General features: G+C 28.8%; 7 protein-coding genes across 7 annotated transcripts; 5 read left to right on the top strand and 2 right to left on the bottom strand.

The window, feature by feature from the left end:
• Nucleotides 1–372: 372 nt before the first annotated feature.
• GO595_002119 (HEAT repeat family protein) lies at nt 373–2,130 on the bottom strand (the record flags this gene model as incomplete). The annotated part of the gene is made up of 1 exon (XM_067914994.1): nt 373–2,130. One exon carries the CDS (start codon nt 2,128–2,130, stop codon nt 373–375), a length of 1,758 nt encoding a protein of 585 aa, XP_067777805.1.
• A 393-nt stretch (nt 2,131–2,523) lies between these two features.
• Nucleotides 2,524–3,588, bottom strand: GO595_002118 (uncharacterized protein; the record flags this gene model as incomplete). Its single annotated transcript, XM_067914993.1, has 1 exon — nt 2,524–3,588. One exon carries the CDS (start codon nt 3,586–3,588, stop codon nt 2,524–2,526), a length of 1,065 nt encoding a protein of 354 aa, XP_067777804.1.
• Nucleotides 3,589–10,711: 7,123 nt separating this feature from the next.
• Nucleotides 10,712–11,467, top strand: GO595_002117 (putative proteasome subunit alpha type 4, subunit; the record flags this gene model as incomplete). Its single annotated transcript, XM_067914992.1, has 1 exon — nt 10,712–11,467. The coding sequence occupies one exon, from the start codon at nt 10,712–10,714 to the stop codon at nt 11,465–11,467; it is 756 nt and encodes a 251-aa protein (XP_067777803.1).
• Nucleotides 11,468–11,607: 140 nt separating this feature from the next.
• Nucleotides 11,608–12,141, top strand: GO595_002116 (PUA domain containing protein; the record flags this gene model as incomplete). Its single annotated transcript, XM_067914990.1, has 1 exon — nt 11,608–12,141. The coding sequence occupies one exon, from the start codon at nt 11,608–11,610 to the stop codon at nt 12,139–12,141; it is 534 nt and encodes a 177-aa protein (XP_067777802.1).
• A 507-nt stretch (nt 12,142–12,648) lies between these two features.
• Nucleotides 12,649–13,119, top strand: GO595_002115 (Retinal rod rhodopsin-sensitive cGMP 3',5'-cyclic phosphodiesterase subunit delta; the record flags this gene model as incomplete). The annotated part of the gene is made up of 1 exon (XM_067914989.1): nt 12,649–13,119. One exon carries the CDS (start codon nt 12,649–12,651, stop codon nt 13,117–13,119), a length of 471 nt encoding a protein of 156 aa, XP_067777801.1.
• Nucleotides 13,120–14,011: 892 nt separating this feature from the next.
• On the top strand, nt 14,012–14,437 carry GO595_002114 (OsmC family protein; the record flags this gene model as incomplete). Its single annotated transcript, XM_067914988.1, has 1 exon — nt 14,012–14,437. One exon carries the CDS (start codon nt 14,012–14,014, stop codon nt 14,435–14,437), a length of 426 nt encoding a protein of 141 aa, XP_067777800.1.
• Nucleotides 14,438–15,057: 620 nt separating this feature from the next.
• Nucleotides 15,058–16,083, top strand: GO595_002113 (CAMK family protein kinase; the record flags this gene model as incomplete). Its single annotated transcript, XM_067914987.1, has 1 exon — nt 15,058–16,083. One exon carries the CDS (start codon nt 15,058–15,060, stop codon nt 16,081–16,083), a length of 1,026 nt encoding a protein of 341 aa, XP_067777799.1.
• Nucleotides 16,084–18,451: the final 2,368 nt, after the last annotated feature.

Raw genomic sequence — 18,451 nt, 5'->3', positions numbered from 1 at the left:
ACCCTGCATTGTCAAGTTGAAAGGCGATTTCTTTTTCCAGCATATCATATATCTTTTGTGGTTGAATCCTTGATAATGAATATATGAAAGAAGGATAGCTATCCATTCTATAAAATATATTAAAAAACCAATAAAGGACTTCTATACATCTAAAAATTAAATTTTTATGGTTGATTTCGAAAAAAACCATCTCTATATCTATTAGGTTATTTTCTTATAGTATTAACAATAATTTTATTCATATAGCATTAAAACAAATATCTCCGGTAATTTAAATTATCTCTAAAAAATATTTAAATGAATTAAGCAAACAAAATTATAATTTAATGCATATCCATAAATTAAGCAACTAAAATTCAAAATCAATCAAATTTATTGGCACTTAAGTAACGCCATACAAGCGAAATATTTGACATCTGTATCAGGGTCATTCGACAACGTTTTCAAGCAAATTTGGATCTGTTGATTTACTTTCGGCTCATTTGTCCCTACAAACAACAGAAGCGTTTTTGCTACCATAAACTTAACGTTCACCACCCTATCGTTTGACATATGCAACACAACTGGCAAAAAGTACTTGACGAGGACATTCATTGGCACATAGCCATGCAATTGCGTGACACACATAAGTGTTACTTGTCGTATTAGATAGTTCTGATGCTTCTTGAATTGTAAGATGACTGGAGCTAATGTTTGAACACACCAATCAACTCCAAATTGTTGAACAAGCGCTCCAAGTTGTTTGGACATTTGATCTCGAACACTGTAAATGGAATCTGAAAGCCATGAGGTGACTAATGGAAATAGTTTTCGACTAAATTCATCAAGCCCAAGAACATGTGCAAATGATGGTATAAGCTTAATGATAACAACCTTTACGCGCCAGTGTGTCTCATTGGCAATCTCTAAAATAACAGGAAGAATGGATGGAGTTATAGAAGCAAGATCAACTTTATCGGCATACGTTAGAAGGGAGGTTAAAAGTGCCACGCTCGCTTCGTTATCGTTTTCTCTCAAAATTTGAATAAAAAGTGGGACGATAGAAGCAGTGGTGTTGTGATGATCTATAACTGAAGCTAACTCCATAAGACGAAGTGAAACTTCTCGTTTGACTTGAGGAGCGCCATCTTTAACAAGGCTAGAAAATTCTGGTATGAACTTATCTGCTATAAATGATTCATTACCTTTAAGTAAAGGAAGAATACCCGAAATAGTTTTGACAGCTGCTGCTTTTGTTTCAGCCTCAGGATCACGCATCAAACGAAAGAGAATAGGACAAATTTCATTCATTATAATTTCTGATGTAAATGGTTTGGAAATTGTAGGAAGTTCATTGGCAAGTGAAGACCGAACACGCCAGCTTCCATCTTTAATGATGATCTTGAGGAAAGAAATGATTAATTCATTTCGATCATTCTCATTGAGCTTACCAGAAATAACAGAAATTGTTGCCGGGACAAGAAGACGAACAGAATCTTCATCATCGTTTACAGCAGCCGAAAGAATATCTTTGGCAATTTCACCAATGATAATATTTGGTTGAAGAAACTCGCAAAGCTGTGGAAGATATTTAAGAGCACTTCGACGAACCATTGGCGTTTCGTCTTTGCATAGCCCTTTGTATATTGTACGTAAAATTGCCTTATTTGATTCATTAACTTTTGTGTATACTTTGATAGCAAATGCGCAAGCAGATGAACGGGCTGTGAAAAATTCGGCATTTGCAAGATCTTTACATGTAGACATAAGATTTGAATCTGCGTTCGCTTGTGGAATTGATTCACACACAACTCCCATACTTTCTATTGCTTTGTCACGAACTACTGATTCTTCTGCAGATGCTAAAACCTTTAATGGTCCAAGTAAAACATGTGCATATTCAGGTCCTCCAACATATTTGACTAAAGCTCCAAAACAACTCGCAAGATACATTTGTACTTCACCATCAAGTTGATTGGCTGACATTAAAAATTGCATCAGTTCATTGCGGGCATGCTCTGGACCCATTGCTGCAGCAACCAAAGAAATGTTATTTGCTGCGAAGAGCCTATGATTTACGTTATCGCTATTTAGTTCTTCTATAAAAAAATTAAGTACAAATGAAGGGTCTGCTTGCTGTTGCCTTGTCATCCAATGAACTATACCCCTCTCAAAATGCAATTTAAATTTTGAATGCCAAAGAAAACGTATTTTTGGAATTGGTGTGTAGCAAATCTGCTTGCCATTAAAGATAAAGTAGGAACTGTACCTTGGTTAAACTCACCAGCTTGCCAACTTTCCTGTTTGATTTTTTTCGATAATAAAAAATTTTTTTTCGATGAGTGATAATAATTTATTTTAAAATATATTTATCAAGGAAATAACCAAGGCACTATAAAACGCAACATATTAAATACCATAACTTCTTTATATTAATTTTTAAAGATGTATTATAAAAGTAATTTGCAGATAGGATAAAAAAATTATTCATAATTTCGAAAATAATTTGATTTGAAAAAAGGAAAGAATAACATTTTATTAAAATTAATGATGAACAACTTTTCGAACTCTTTTTCGTATAATAGTTTTCTTTACTGGCGAAGGAGCGTTTGCTGAAGAAGTGCTGTGATTATCGCTTTGAACTGTTTGTGAGTTAAGGCGTTGTTGTAGCCTTTGTTGCACGGCTCTTTGCTGAGCAGATGTGCTCGAGCTTACAACAAGAGGATTTGGTTTTGGCGATGCGTTTTCTTTTTTATTCTTTTCTGTAGGCTCAAAAAAGTCATCATCAGTCACTTGCACAACTTCATCACGTTGTTGCATGGATTGGTTCTGAATTGTTTTTTGGTTTTGTTCATTTTGACAATTATCAGGCGGTTTTCTATCGGCTTCCTTTGATGCTTCGATTTGATGTCTTAAACGCTGTTGTATTGCGGCTTGTTCCGCAGTTGTTTTGCTTGCTTGCACTAGTGGATTAGGTTTGTGCTCTTGTTCTTGTGCTGGCATTGGAATAAAATCAATTTTTTCTTCATTTTCTTCATCTGACCAAAAAGATTCCTCATTTTCTTCTTTAATATCAGATTTGCGATAGAGTATTGGCATGGGATTTTGCGATTCTTCATCACTTTGTGACTCTTCTTCGTTATTTTCTTCTTGTATTAATTTGAAAATTTTGGATTCTTTGATTTCAGGAATATTCTGTGATGGTTGAAAAACAGGTGATTTTAAGCCAACCTTCGAGTCTTCTTCAGGGAAATACTTTCTAAGTGATTCATTGGTGATGTATCGTTTCGAATTATTAAATGAAGATATCTGAAAAGATCGCAATGATTCATCAGAAAAACGGAAAAGCGTTGAGTATACCTTTCTTTTTGTTGAGAGAAGGGGCAGTTGTAGCCAATTGAATAGTTCTTTGAGTCCGGAATTTGTTTTTAGACTTCCAGCAACGTATGAAAACCTTTTCAGGTAATAAACAAGAGGCTCTGGTATGAGAGGTCTTGTACTATGATCATCATAAAAATTTGAAAAAACGATAATTTGGATATCTTCTGGTGCTTGGCTAATAATCTTTTCTGCATAATTGATTGACTCTTGAGAGCGGTGGTCAATCATAATAATCACTCCATTTGCTTTTTTATGAAATTCATAAAGATTGGTTGTATGAATTGTATCCAATATCGTAAATTCACAACTTGATTTATCTCGAGGTGATTGCCAGTGAAGAACATACTTTTCTATTGATTTTGATGGTTCATATTTTGTATCAAATAATTCTCCTTTCATGAGTTTGAAAAGAGTTGATTTCCCTGTTTTTTTTGCTCCGCATATAAGAACAAGTGACTCAAATTTTAGCAATGATGAATATTTTAAAAATATTTCTTGTTCTAGTTTTGAGTCTGCTGTGGGGCCAAGTCCAACTGGTTGTGTTTGCTCGTTCCCCATTTCTGATTCAACGATTATTTATCATACAAAAAACAACTTTTTGAAAATGGTTTATTTCATTATGGTATTTAAAAAAGAATAAATTTAAATTTCCTAAATGGAAAGAAGGTAATTAGCAATTTATTTAGATCTACAAAAATCTTATGTTTTTCAATCGAAGACAATATAAAATTACTTTCCTGAAAATTGATACATAAACTAAAAATCAATTTAATCATATGATGTAAACATACTTTCTATTACATAACAAATTTATAAGAGAGGTCCTAAAACATGTTTTTCTGGATTTTTTTTCTAGATAAAAATCTAAATAAACACAAAAGTGTATTGATATATACGGAAGAAAAAAATGTTTTTAATATTAGATGGATTACTTAATGTTAAATAAAGCAAATAAGACTAATTGCAATTTCTTTGATGAGAAGCATCTTTCATACAATAAATTTTATAATCACAAAATAACTTAAATTCATAAAAAAAAATACACTACAACATGTGCGTTTTCGGATCATAAAAAAAATTTTTTAATGATATATATTAAAGATATATAATATTATAACTACTCCTTACTAAGTAATTTAATTACATTTCTTTAGCCTTTGGTATGTGCATAAATATGCGCTATTTTAAAAAAATTCATGGAATTTCAAATATTTTCTAAAAATAATAAATTATTACAACAAATTTCATTATCATAGATATCGATTCCTTCTAGTTCGAAAATTCTTTTAACTATATCATTGTAACGTTTTTCAGATGCTATTATAAGTGCTGTTTTAAATATTTTTTTTAATATCCAAATATTATCTAAAACCATTAAATTATAAAAACATTCATTGAATAATTCATATAAATATCTTTAGCATTAATATCAATTCCATCTTGTTTAAGAAGTAATTCAATTATTTCACGGCAACCTTTTTCAGATGCTATTATAAGTGCTGTTTTAAATAATTTAAATAAATTCCAAATATTATCTAAAACCATTAAATTATAAAAACATTCATTAAATAATTCATATAAATATCTTTAGCATTAATATCAATTCCATCTTGTTTAAGAAGTAATTCAACTAAATCATAGTTCTCTTTTTCAGATGCTATTATAAGTGCTGTTTTAAATAATTCAAATAAATTCCAAATATTATCTAAAAATATCAAATTACAAAAATATTCATTGAATAATTCATATTAATATCTTTAGCATTAATATCAATTCCTTTTTGTTCAAGAAGTAATTTAACTAAATCATATTTATCTTTTTCAGATGCTATTATAAGTGCTGTTTTAAATAATCTTAATAATTTACAAATATTATCTAAAACCATTAAATTATAAAAACATTCATTAAATAATTCATATTAATATCTTTAGCATTAATATCAATTCCATCTTGTTTAAGAAGTAATTCAATTATTTCACGGCAACCTTTTTCAGATGCTATTATAAGTGCTGTTTTAAATATTTTGAATGATTTCCGAGTGTTATTTTAAAACATCAAATTATTAAAATGAATATTAAATAAAACAAATAAATATCTTTTGCATTAATATCAATTCCTTCTTTTTTAAGAAGTAATTGAACTATTTCTGTATGAAAATATGCACATGCAATAACAAGAGGTGTTCTAAATAATATAAATAATTTCCAAATATTTTTAGAAAATATCAAGTTATTTATTCAATATTTAAAATAATTGAAAAAATATTTTTAGTATTGATATCGATACCTTTTTGTTCAAGAAGTAATTTAACAATGTCAGTGCACCCATATTGAATTGCATTCATAAGCGCTGTATTAAATAATATAAATAATTTCCAAATATTAAATTGAAATATTAAATTATTTAATCAAATTCGAAAATAAATAAATAAATATCTTTAGTATTGATATCAATTCCTTTTTGTTCAAGAAGTAATTTAACAATATCCATACAGCCATATGCAGATGATAAAATAAATGCTGTTTTAAATAATTTAAATAATTTCCAAATATTATTTTGAAATAGAAAATTATTAAAATAAATCCAAAATAAAACAAATAAATATCTTTAGCATTAATATCAATCCCTTCTTGCTCAAGAAGTAATTTAACTATTTCATTATAACCATATTGAGATGCATGAATAAGTGCTGTTTTAAACACTTTAAATAGATTTCATATCCTATTTTGAAAATTTATATGATAAAAATATTCATTGGATAAAATATATAAATATCTTTAGCATTGATATCAATTCCTTTTTGTTCAAGAAGTAATTTAACTATTTCTGTATTGCCAAATTCAGATGCAATAATAAGTACTGTTTTAAATAATTTGAATAATTACCAAATATTATTTTTATACACTAAATATTTGAAACAAACATTGATGACTTGAAAAGAACATTTTTAGCATTAATTTTAACATTTTGTTTGTTAAGTACCGACTTAATTATTTTTATATAACCTTTTTTAACAGCAAAAATAAGAGAATTGGTAAATAATTTAAATGATTTTCACATTTTTTGTTGAAATTTCAAATTATTTAAATGAGCATTAAAGAGAATAAAAAAATATAACTTGTATCAAAATCAACATTTTCATATTCAAGAAATAGTTTTATTAGTTCAGTATAATCATAATGAAATGCAATCATAAATGCTGTATGAAATAATTTAAATAATTTCCAAATATTATTTTGAAATATCGAACTAAAAAAAGAAATATTAAATAAAATGAATAAATATCTTTAGCATTAACATCAATTCCTTCTTGTTCAAGAAGTAATTTAACAATATCATAATTATTATATTGAGATGCACAAATAAGTGCTGTTCTAAAAAATATAAAAGTATTCCAAAAAGTATATAAAAACATCAAATTATTTAACGAAATTATAAATAAAATGAATAAATATCCTTCGCATTAATATCTATTCCTTCTTGTTTGAGAAAGATTTTAACGATTTCTATATAACCATACCAACATGCAATAAAGAAAGCAGTTCTAAATAATTTATATAATTTTCAAATATTATTTTATAACCCAAAATTATTAAAATGAATTCTATATAAAACAAAGAAATATTTTGAGCTCTAATATCAATTCCTTTTTGATCAAGAAGTAATTTAACTATATTTAAATGACCATTTTTGGAAGCTATAATAAGTGGCGTATTAAATAATTTAAGTAATTTCCATTTATTATTTTAAAATATTCTTATGTTAAATAAATTAATATCTTTCGCATTAATATCAATTCCTTCATGTTCAAGAAGTAATTTAACTATTTCTATTTGACCTCTTTGGGAAGTTTTCAAAATTGCTATTTCAAACAGAATTTTAAAATGTTAAATTATTAAAATAAATTACCAATAAAATTTAAAAACAAGTTTTGGTTTAATGAATCTTTTCGATTCAAGAAGATATTTAACGATTTCAACATTATCTTTGCTAATTGCTAGATTAAATTCTTCACTAAATTATTAGGTTTAATCATAAATTGTGTATTGAAATATCAAACTATTGAAATAAACTTGAAAAACATAAAACAAATTTTATTATTTTCATTTCCTTCTTTTTCAAGAAGCATTTTAAATATATCAGAATACCCATAAGAAATTGTTTGCAACATGATTGTTGGAAATATTTTAAATAATTCCCAAAAAAAATTTAAAATCAAATCACAAAAATATATTATAACAGCGGTATCAATTGCTTCTTTTTCAATAAGACTTTTAATTATTTCTCTATAACCTTTTTTATATGCTTTCATATGTGCTGTTTCAAATAATTTAATTAATTTCCAAATACTATTTTGGAATATCAAATTATTAAAATAAATCCAAAATAAAACAAATAAATATCTTTAGCATTAATATCAATCCCTTCTTGCTCAAGAAGTAATTTAACTATTTCATTATAACCATATTGAGATGCTAAAATAAGTGCTGTATCAAATATTTTAAATAATTTCCAAATACTGTTTTTAAACCCATAATTATTAAGATAAATTTTAATTAAACCAAATAAATACCTTCAGCATTAATATCAATTCCTTCTTGTTCAAGAAGTAATTTAACTATTTCTGTATAACCATATCGAGATGCTGATGTAAGTGCTGTATCAAATATTTTAAATAATTTCCAAATATTATTTTGAAATATCAAATTATTAAAATAAATTTTAATTAAAACAAATAAATACCTTTAGCATTAATATCAATTCCTTCTTGTTCAAGAAGTAATTTAACAATTTCTGTATTACCCTTTTCAGATGATATTATAAGTGCTGTTTTAAATAATTTAAATAATTTCCAAATATTATTTTGAAATAAGAAATTATTAAAATAAATATTAAATAAAACAAATAAATATCTTTAGCATTAATATCAATTCCTTCTTGCTTTAAAAGATATTTAATGAGATCAATATTTCCTCCTGATTCCAACGAATAAACTAAAATATCTTGTGGAAGATTATTTTTAAGGAAATGTCTGATAAGATATATATTATTTGCATAATGGGAATATTGTGTAATAATTTTGTCAATATTGTTTTTTTCATCCAGAAATGAAAGAATTTCATAACTATCAAAGTAACTTCTGTTACATTGGAAGAGAGAACTGATTTTTGCTATTTTATTTTCTACTGAATCTTCTAAATTTATATATTTATTCATAAAGATATTTAAAGATATCATTTTGATGGAATTCAATTGCAGTTTCATATGCATTTTTAAATGATGAATGATTTTGTTCACATAAATGAATTATCTCCAAATTTCCACCTGCAACTGCATATTTACCTGTGTCTTCTATTTTAGAACCATTCATAAGTAAATATTTAAAACAATTTACTGAACCAAAAAATGCAGCAAAATTAATTAATGAAACGTCTTCTTTATTAATGAATGAAAATCGTTCATAAAGTGATGGTTGAATTTTCTGATTAAAATTGAAATTATTTTGTGATGATATTTCTTGAAGTTTTTCGATTTCATCATTTCGAATTATTTTTGATATTTCATTTGGATTAACTCCTTCTTTAACATATTTCTTATGAAGTTCCCAATTATTCTTTGATAGTTCTCTGTATTTGCGAATAAAAACATAACTAAATTTAACACCATCATCCATAATTTCATTCATTTTTTTGTATTGCGAAAAATATTTTGATTTAATGTTTTGTGTAATATTTGAATCAATTACATTATTCTCAATCATTCTTTCAATAATATAATAAGCTTCTTCTGATTCTTTCTTAGATATATAGTTGGTAAAAATTTCAATGATTTTGGGATTATTTTTGTTGATTTCTTCTTCTTTTGTTTGAATAACTTTTAAATAATTTAAATATAAATCAAATTCATGCTTCTGAGAATAAAATGCCGAGTAAACTAATTTACTGACAATAAAATTGAATGAATATGGAAAATTTATATCAAACAATTTAATTGTTTGTTGAACTGAAGTATCAAATGTTTCTTCTGACAAATTCAGTATGATTTGCTCAAGAGTAATAAGTAATTCCATATCTGAACTTACCTCTATAGAATAATTTGTCGTGAGATTGTATTCTTGCTCATCACACATATGAAGGTTCTAAAACAGAAATGGAGTACGATAGGATGGTTATTTTTTTGATGATCTTGTATCTCAAGATGTCGTTAATATTTTTAGAAATTAAGAATGAAACATACGAGTGAGAAGAAAGCTCAAAAATATTGTTTAACAATTACAGCAAGTTTTAACTCCAGCACATTTCCAATTATAATTGGACTCTATAGAGTCTATATTAAATTCATTAAAAAATCAATTCTCTTATACATTATATGGAACAACTAATATTGAAAAAGATTGAAGATTATTTTGTTTCAATAAAATGATTTTATTCAAATCAAATTCTTGCGTTAATTCTTGTAGTACAGAACGATTTAAGTAAATTTTAATTATTTTGATTGGCGCAACACAAAATGAGAGGTGTGTGAAAAACAGATTAAAAACTTTTAATTAAAAAATAAAAAAGGAACTTAAAATGTCTTTATACAAAAGAAAATGGACGTTTCGCTTTGAACCCTGTTGAACTCTGAGGCACTTCAAATAAGCTACGAAGAATTTCGTTGAATTGAGATGCAGGTAAAAATTGTGAAGATCTTTCATTAAACCATTGCATGATCATTGGAATTACCAGTTCCTTGTTTTCAGACGTGGGATAAAACAATCTTACTGCCTCAAGAAGAATAATTTGATTTTCTACTTCAAGCTCATCCATTAAAAAAACCGCCAAAACCTCCAAATAATGTTATACCGCCCCAATTTTTTATCGGCACTGGTAAACTACAGAAAATAATAAGATATCCTTTCTCTCGTACTAGAGTCCAATAAAATTGTTAAAACTATTTATAATCTCTTTAAATGGAAATTATAAATTTACACAAAACAAAATATACAGAAAATAATGTTATATTTTTTCCTGAATTTCTTTTTTTCCTTTCGACTTTAAGTATGCCAACAGAGGAAATATCCACATTATTCAAGGAGAAATAATACAGCATTAATTTGCGGAGGGTGAATATGGTTAATGTATACATAATGCATTAAATGAGAGGATTGTTTTAAAAAATAATATATAATGAACAATGGGTAAAATTAAGTAAATAACTTAAAATAATATTTATATGAAAATTTTAAATAAAGTTTCATGCATAAAACAATAAAAAATGATATATATATTTTTAACGGCTGCGAGCATTGACTAACTTTATTTGAACATTATGAAATATTCACAATGTTTGTTTGAATCACTAATCGAATATGACTTACCGATATGACTCAGGAACTACAACTTTCTCATCTGACGGCAGAATCCTTCAAGTTGAATATGCAATTCAATCCGTAAACCAGGCAGGAACTGTTATTGGTGTTCAATTTGAAAATGGTGTAGTTCTTGCAGCTGAAAAAAAGAATACAGGCCGATTAGTAGATTATTTATTCCCTGAAAAAATGGCCAAAATTGATCAGCATGTGATTGTTGCGCTTGCTGGAATGACTGCAGATGCAAATAATCTTATTGAATTTATGAGAACTATTGGACAGTCATATTTGGAAACATATAATGAACCAATCCCATTAGAGCAATTAGTTCGCAGAGTTTGCGATAAGAAACATAGTTATACACAATATGGTGGTCTTCGTCCATATGGAGTTTCATTTTTAATAGCAGGATATGATAAAAACAAAGGATGCCAGCTCTACCTCACAGATCCATCAGGGAATTATGGTGGATGGAAGGCAACAGCAATCGGTGAGAATAATCAAACAGCACAATCTATTCTTAAATCACAATACAAAGACGACATGAACGCTACAGAAGCTATGGATTTAACAGTTAAGGTTCTTTGTAAGACACTTGATTCAACAAGCTTAAGTGCAGATAAATTAGAATTTGCTGTTTTACAATACCGTGAAGAATATGGGCCAAAAGTTAGAATCTTGACAACTTCGGAAGTTGAGACTCTTATGAAACGTTATGAAGAAACAATTAAAGCTACTGCTGCAGAAAAGGAATAAATGATATTTTGATAACTTTACAAATCTTTAAATTGTTTACACACAATAAACTATACCAAACAAACTCTGTTAATTCTTCAAACCAAAGTTTTTGAATTTTTCTATCGAATTTTACGGCTCAAAATTGGCCTTTCCTAAAAATGTTCGCCAAATTAGATGAGAACAAGCTCAAAAAGAAAGCTACATTAAAAAACAACCTCCTCCAAAAACTCAAAACAGAAGCAAAGAAATATATGAAGGGTTTTGAAGAAATCGAAGATAAACTTTTCCCAAAGAAAACTGTTGTTGTTGTTTACCATTTAGAGAACCACTTAGAACTTTATGCTGTTCAAGATAAACCTGTGCTTTTCCGTTTGGGTTCTGGTCAAGTTTTTCCGCATCTTTTTATCGCCATGTCTTATCCAGGAATGCTCCCTGCTGTATACGTTGATGATGGAGCAGTTCGTGCTTTGCTCCGTGGCGCAGATTTAATGGCACCAGGTATCAAACAATTGCCAGAACCATTTGAAGCTGGCCAAGTAATTGAAATTCGCCTTCTTGAACAAACAGTACCATTTGCACTCGGTTTAGCAAAAGTCGATTCTACTGAGATTAATGCCAATACAAAAGGTGTAGCAATCGAAATTGTTCATATCCTTAAAGATGACCTTTGGAACAAACGTAATGGCCTTTAAGCCATATGACAATGATGTTTAACCCAAATAACTAAATTAATAATTAAATCTTTTATTTAATTCACATGAACTTCTATTCTATTAATATAAAGAGAATTTAACATCAATTTCTTGTGTATTCTTTTAAAATTTCTTTTCTGTTTTTTATTTCGTCATTTAAGTGATTGATATATGATATAAATTCTGAATTTTTTTCAGATATTTCTTTGATTTTTTGAGAAAAACATTTTAACTCACACCTCTTTTTATCGCTTAGTTGTGATAAATTATTTTTCTTTAATGTTATTAGATCTTCTTCTAAAATCATTTTATTTTCTTTTTCTTTTTGAATTAATTGCTTTAGGAATAAAACTTCTTGCTTTTCAAGTTCGATTTCTGTTTCTAATTCAGCTTTTTTCTGTTGAAGAATTTTCAAACATTCATTAAGTTCTTCCATATGCGAACGTTTAATATTTTTGTGTCAACATACGTTTATTATTAGGAAAGTGGCAAACTGATTTCACTTTTATGGCTGAATTGATTGAGATTTCAAAAAATCCTCAAGCCCAAGCCATTCTTAAAGGCTTTCGTTTATTAAGCCTCACAATAAAAAATTCAGAAACCGGTGAGAAAGTTTGGAGTTCAAATAATTGGGCTGATGATGTATTCACAACTGTAAAAGAAGCACATCTTCCAGCTCGTTTGCTTAGCTTCAAAGCAGTTGGACGCGAAATCGTATTTTCCACAAAGGAAGCAATCAAAGATTTTCGCATTGAACAAAACGTTTTAATTCATGGTACACATGCTGAAGAATGGGATTACAAATTTGGGTTTGTAATGCCAGAATCAGAAAATTCATGGGAAACTATTGTTGAAGCAGCAGGAGAAGGCAAAATGCTTCCTGCAGAATATTTAAGTGGGAACATGTTTATTGTCACGAGTTTTTATTCAGGTGATCTCTTTATTTCTCGTAGCGTTGTTCAGGTTTTCTATGAATAAGGTCTGATCCCTTTCCAAATAAAGAAAAAAAAACGATAAAAATGGCAAATTTTATTTTGAATGAAATTATTTCGTCAAGTTATACTTTTGAATGTTTCTTCCTTTGTTTGGGTTGAGATTTTCACCCTATACATCAACAGCGTTTCCGACTCCTTCAGCTGAAGCCCAGCCTTCTGTGAAGGACTCTTTTGATTATTATGAAGAAATTGCAAATAAACAAATTGAAGAATTTCTCCAAAAGTGTTCTATTTATTTTAATGATTCCAAAAATCAAAGAAAAAGAAGGGCAGGAATTTCATTGTCGTCAGTTGCATTATCAACAGTATTTTCATTATTTTCATACTTTTTTGCTGTGATTATTATGAAAACACGAAAAGCTGTGGAACTAAAACCAAATGACACAGAGGTTATTCCACAAAAAAATTATTGTTTGTTTTCATTGAATCAATCTTATATTGAATTATTTTCTTTTAACCCAGAAGTTTCTCATTTAAGCACAGAGTGCTCTGTTGCATGGGAAACTATTATAGAAGATAATAATTTTCACAAAACAGATAAAATTGATGAAAAGCCAACAAAAACATATCTACCTCCTGCATCAGATTTCGAATTTTTCGATAAAGCAAAAATACCAAATCAAAGTGCAGCATCACCTCGTATTAGTAGATCACTTTTTCTTTATGAGAATTGGTATTAATTAGAATCCTTTTCCTTTTTGTTATTTGATAAATCAAACATATAATGTCTTGTTGTTTTATAAAGCACCGGTATACTAAATATGTTGTAGTTTTATAATTTCTTATTTTATTTCATGTCGTTTGAACGAATTTTTTTTTTTGCAAATTGTATGGTTTACTATAGGGCAGCCCAACAAAAACAAAAAAACTGTTCGATGCTCAGCCAATTTAAAAATAATTTTGCTAAAGTCACAAAGGCTAAGGTTCTTAATATCGAAGGATTCGATTGGTTTTGTACAAACAAAAATGGACAGGGAGTTATTCTTTCAACTGATAACAAAGGGTGTGCTCCAACACCACCAGATTCATTAATGATGAGCCTCGGGGCATGTGCAGCTGACTCTTTGAAATTTCTTCTCGAAAAGCATGGCAAGATGGTGAAAAATATTATTACAAATATCGAAGCAGACTGGGAAATCAGTCCCAAACGTAGAATTAGTGAATTCCGTCTCAATTTTTTGGTTGATACTGATGATACATCTCAAGAACTTCTTGATCAGCTTACTTCTCAAGTTGAAACAAAAATGTGCACTGTTGCACAAACACTTCAATGCGCTCCTGTAGTTAAGCGTATTGATTGATTTTTTAAGCAGATAGCAGTAAATGAAAGATAATTCTGGAAATTGTTGTAAACTATTTGTTTACAGTTTCCTTTCAAAAATATTGTGAACGTTTGAAAAAAGGCTGCTCTTTTTTGAATGCGATTGAACGTTCCGGCGAAGCATTTTCTATACCTTTTGATCGTATGCATGCAGTTTCCTGTTGTAAAAGCGGCAGAAAATTTGAATGAAAATAAAATAACTTTTTAAGAGATATAGATTTTGAAGGAGTTAAAAAAAGTACAGAAAAAGGCGTTATTTCAAATAGGTTCTATCAAGCATGACACACTAAAAACTCATACTATCTGCTCTTATTTGTGTCGAAATCGAAAGGAAAAGATTGACAAATTAAAGGCATAAGTTGTCATTACTTCTAATTTCGAATATTTTGAGAATATGACGGGAAAATGTTATTTTAGTTTGATCGAACAGCTGAAATAAACTATTCAAAAGCACATTTTGACCGTGTGTTAACGCATTGAATAAGCGGATTCTATCTGCCCCTCAAAAGTTTATTTACTCACAAAAGTTTATTTTTGAATTAATTCTTCGTGTCGTTTTTTTGAAGCTTGGAAATTTGAGAAAATTTTCCAGAATTACAGATGCTCCTCAACTCAGGACACCAAATCAGCTTAACAGAGATCGAAGAAGTTCTGCCAGAACACCATTACCACTTCAAACGACCTGTTGGCGCTGGTGGATTTGGGTCTGTTTTTCTTGTACATTCAGCTCGATATAACCAAGACTTTTGTATCAAAAGAATTAAACACCCAATATCTGCATTCGATGAAACTAAAAACGAGGCAACAACATTAATCAAACTATGTCATCCAAATATTATTTCTATGTACGAATTCTTTTTTGATGAAGCACGCACACATTTATACATTGTTTTAGAGTATTGTAGCGGTGGGTCTTTAAAGGACTTCATTGAAAAAGAAGGTCCGATAAAACCACCAAAATTATATTCATATTGTTATCAAATAATAAAAGCCTTGTTATACTGTCATGAACAAAACGTTGCTCACAGAGACATAAAACCTGCAAATATCTTATTAGATAATTATGGAAGACCAAAACTTGCTGACTTTGGTCTAAGCAGAAAGTTGACGAAAGGGGAAGTTGTTAATAGCTGTGCAGGATCTCGTCCATATATGGCTCCGGAAGTAATAACTCGACAAAATGCAGATCCTTTTTTAGCTGACATTTGGTCACTTGGTATTACGTTTTACACAATTGCATTTGGGAAGCTCCCATGGGCAACTCAAAAAATCGAAGAGTTAGAGATGGCAATTCAAGTTGGAATCTTCAATTTTCCTTCTTGTGCCGATCCGTTATTTTGCAAGTTGATTCATTCGATGACCGCTGTAAACCCCTCAAAAAGAGAACCGCTGGCAAAACTGCTCCGATCGCCACTTTTTGAAGGAGTACAGAAGTACAGCTATGCATCTCTTTGTCACTCTTCGAGAGGACCAGAAAATCGTGACCAAGTAATGAACAGAAGATCACTGTCTGTGTTACCTGCGGCAGTTTCTTATAACAGAATTTCAAATAGAGTAAATAAGTTTTTGGTAAAGAAACCAGAAATAAAGCAGAACACCATGCTGCCGAAGACTTTTGGAAAATAATGTTTGAATAAATCGGGTTTGCTTTTAAATTTGATTGAATGAAATCTCTTCAATATTAGAAATTTCCTTTCGTATTTTCGTTTTTGGCATTCAAAGTTGAAGGTTTGTTGCCTTGAAATGTTTTGTTGTGTGTGAATTAGAGTGTTGCTTATCTATAACAAATTGAAGAAATATTTTTTAGTAATGGTGAAAGGTTTGGAATGTGATGCTCATGTTTAACTTGGTAATCTGCATTTCTTTGGAATGTTGAAGATATGGAAAGGAGGATTCCATAAAATTTTTGTGATTGTAAATTTACACTATGAATAAATTCAATGCTAAAGTCCAGAAACACTTCTGTTATAAAACCGCTTTTACCAATGACTTTTCTGGCAAACGAACTTGGTGGCTGGGAGTACGTTAAAATGCGATCGACGCCTAAATTTCGGTTTAATTGATGTAAAGTAGCCAATCATTGTGTGTTGCGGTTTGAAAAAAAGTAAATATTAGATTATTTTGCGAGAGAGGAAACACTGAAAGGAAACGTTCTTCCTTTAAAAAAGATTTTTTTTTACAAAATATATTTTTTTTAATATATTTCACATCCCTTCGAATCTTTTTCTTTTTTTGCTATGAAAGCCCGAATTGCTAATTCGAAAACTTCGTTTACACTTGAGTATTTATCAACAGAGCACTCGATATAGCCATAAGCACCAATTTTTTTTTCATTGCTTCCCCTTGTTGTGTTGTAATTATTTCTTCCGAAGAGCTATTATCTATAAGGTCATTCTTCAAACCAGCTAGAATGAATGGTACTCCTTTGCAATATTTTCTAATGTCTTTTAATAACATTTGTTCGTAGCTACCAAAACTGTTGCAAGATAAAAAGCGCCTGACTGTATACAAAAAGTCGATGATATAAACTTGTCAAAAAGTTGGCAACTTATTTACATGTAAATGACATAAAAAGTCACTGAGTAAATTAATCAAAAAGTTAATGACGTTTATTTCGAATAAGGTTAAACAATTTGTCTCAAATCAACCTTAAAATTAAGGATGGGTATCGATAAATATCGATAAAATAAACAGTTTTATCGATATTTATCGATTATCCTGATAAAAAAAGTGACAATCTGCATTCAAAATTTTCATATCGTTCTGAATGATAATATTCAAAATTTCATCATAAAAATAAAAATATCTCGTGAAAATGGATATATATTTATGCTAAATCAAACTGACAGTAATTACAATTTCTGGGAGTTATATTATCTATCTAATTCAAATGGTATATCCATAAAATTGATTTTCGAAAATTTAGGAGCATTAATTAGAATGCTATCAAGATAAAGTATTCTAATTGTGGTTACACATTTAGTGCATTTGCGATTAAGAATCAATTTCAAACATCGCAAAACTCCACATTTTTCAAAAAGTGGTATCGGTCGGTAGTACTACCACTTGTTACTTTTTAAAATATCTTCTTTTTGATTATTTCATTGGAATAATTTTCGCTTCGCTCAAAACGTACTTTAACATAATGCTAATATCGCAAATTTTATATGATAAAATCAAATGCAATTATCAGCCCCCATATAAAACGAACTAAATTTATATAAATTTAGTCAAATAAAATTGCATTTAATTTAATCTTCCAATTCATATATTTTTAATGCATTTTGAGTTCTACTTATAGTGTTTTAATGCTTGTTTATTTTGGTATTAAAAGTTTAAACTAAGTTTCGAAAAAAATATATCAATTATCATTCTCACTAAATTTTAATATTATGCATAATTATATTCTAGATATTATTGGTAAATTCTTTATAACTAAAATAGTTTGTATATTCATGATTATTCATGAGATATTTCAGTTTTATTGATTTTTATTTGAATGCTAGAATGCTATCGTCAATTACGATACAAGAAATTTGAATATAAGTTGGTCACTTTTTTTATCAGGATAATATCGATAAAATCTGATATTTTTATCAGCGGTTTATCGATATATCAGAGCCCACCCAACCCTACTAAATAGGGGATGATGTTCACTCCATTCATTTCAGCTGTTTTTTGCTCTTCAAAATTTTTCGAACTGTATTTTTGTCCCCTATTACAAAACAAGCACACCTAAATTTAAAAATTACACGGACGTTGAATTTCAAGATGTAATCTTCCAAAATCCTGTTGTTTTAGCTTTAGTAATTGTCCCACACCCTCTATCAGAGCAAGCTCAATATTTATTTTCAAACTCACTTAATATTTTATCTAAACGTCCGTTGTTTACTTTACTTATTTCTTCTGATGTTCCTCAACTTGTATCTACCTTTCAATATGAAAATCTTTTTCTCGTACTATATCAATCGGGCAGAATATATAACTCATGTGA

This window comes from Histomonas meleagridis, assembly GCF_020186115.1.
Source record: "Histomonas meleagridis strain 2922-C6/04-10x chromosome Unknown contig_16, whole genome shotgun sequence".
Lineage (NCBI taxonomy): Eukaryota > Parabasalia > Tritrichomonadida > Dientamoebidae > Histomonas > Histomonas meleagridis.
Note: the sequence above shows the minus strand (reverse complement) of the source record. Positions and strands in the feature narration are given on the sequence as shown.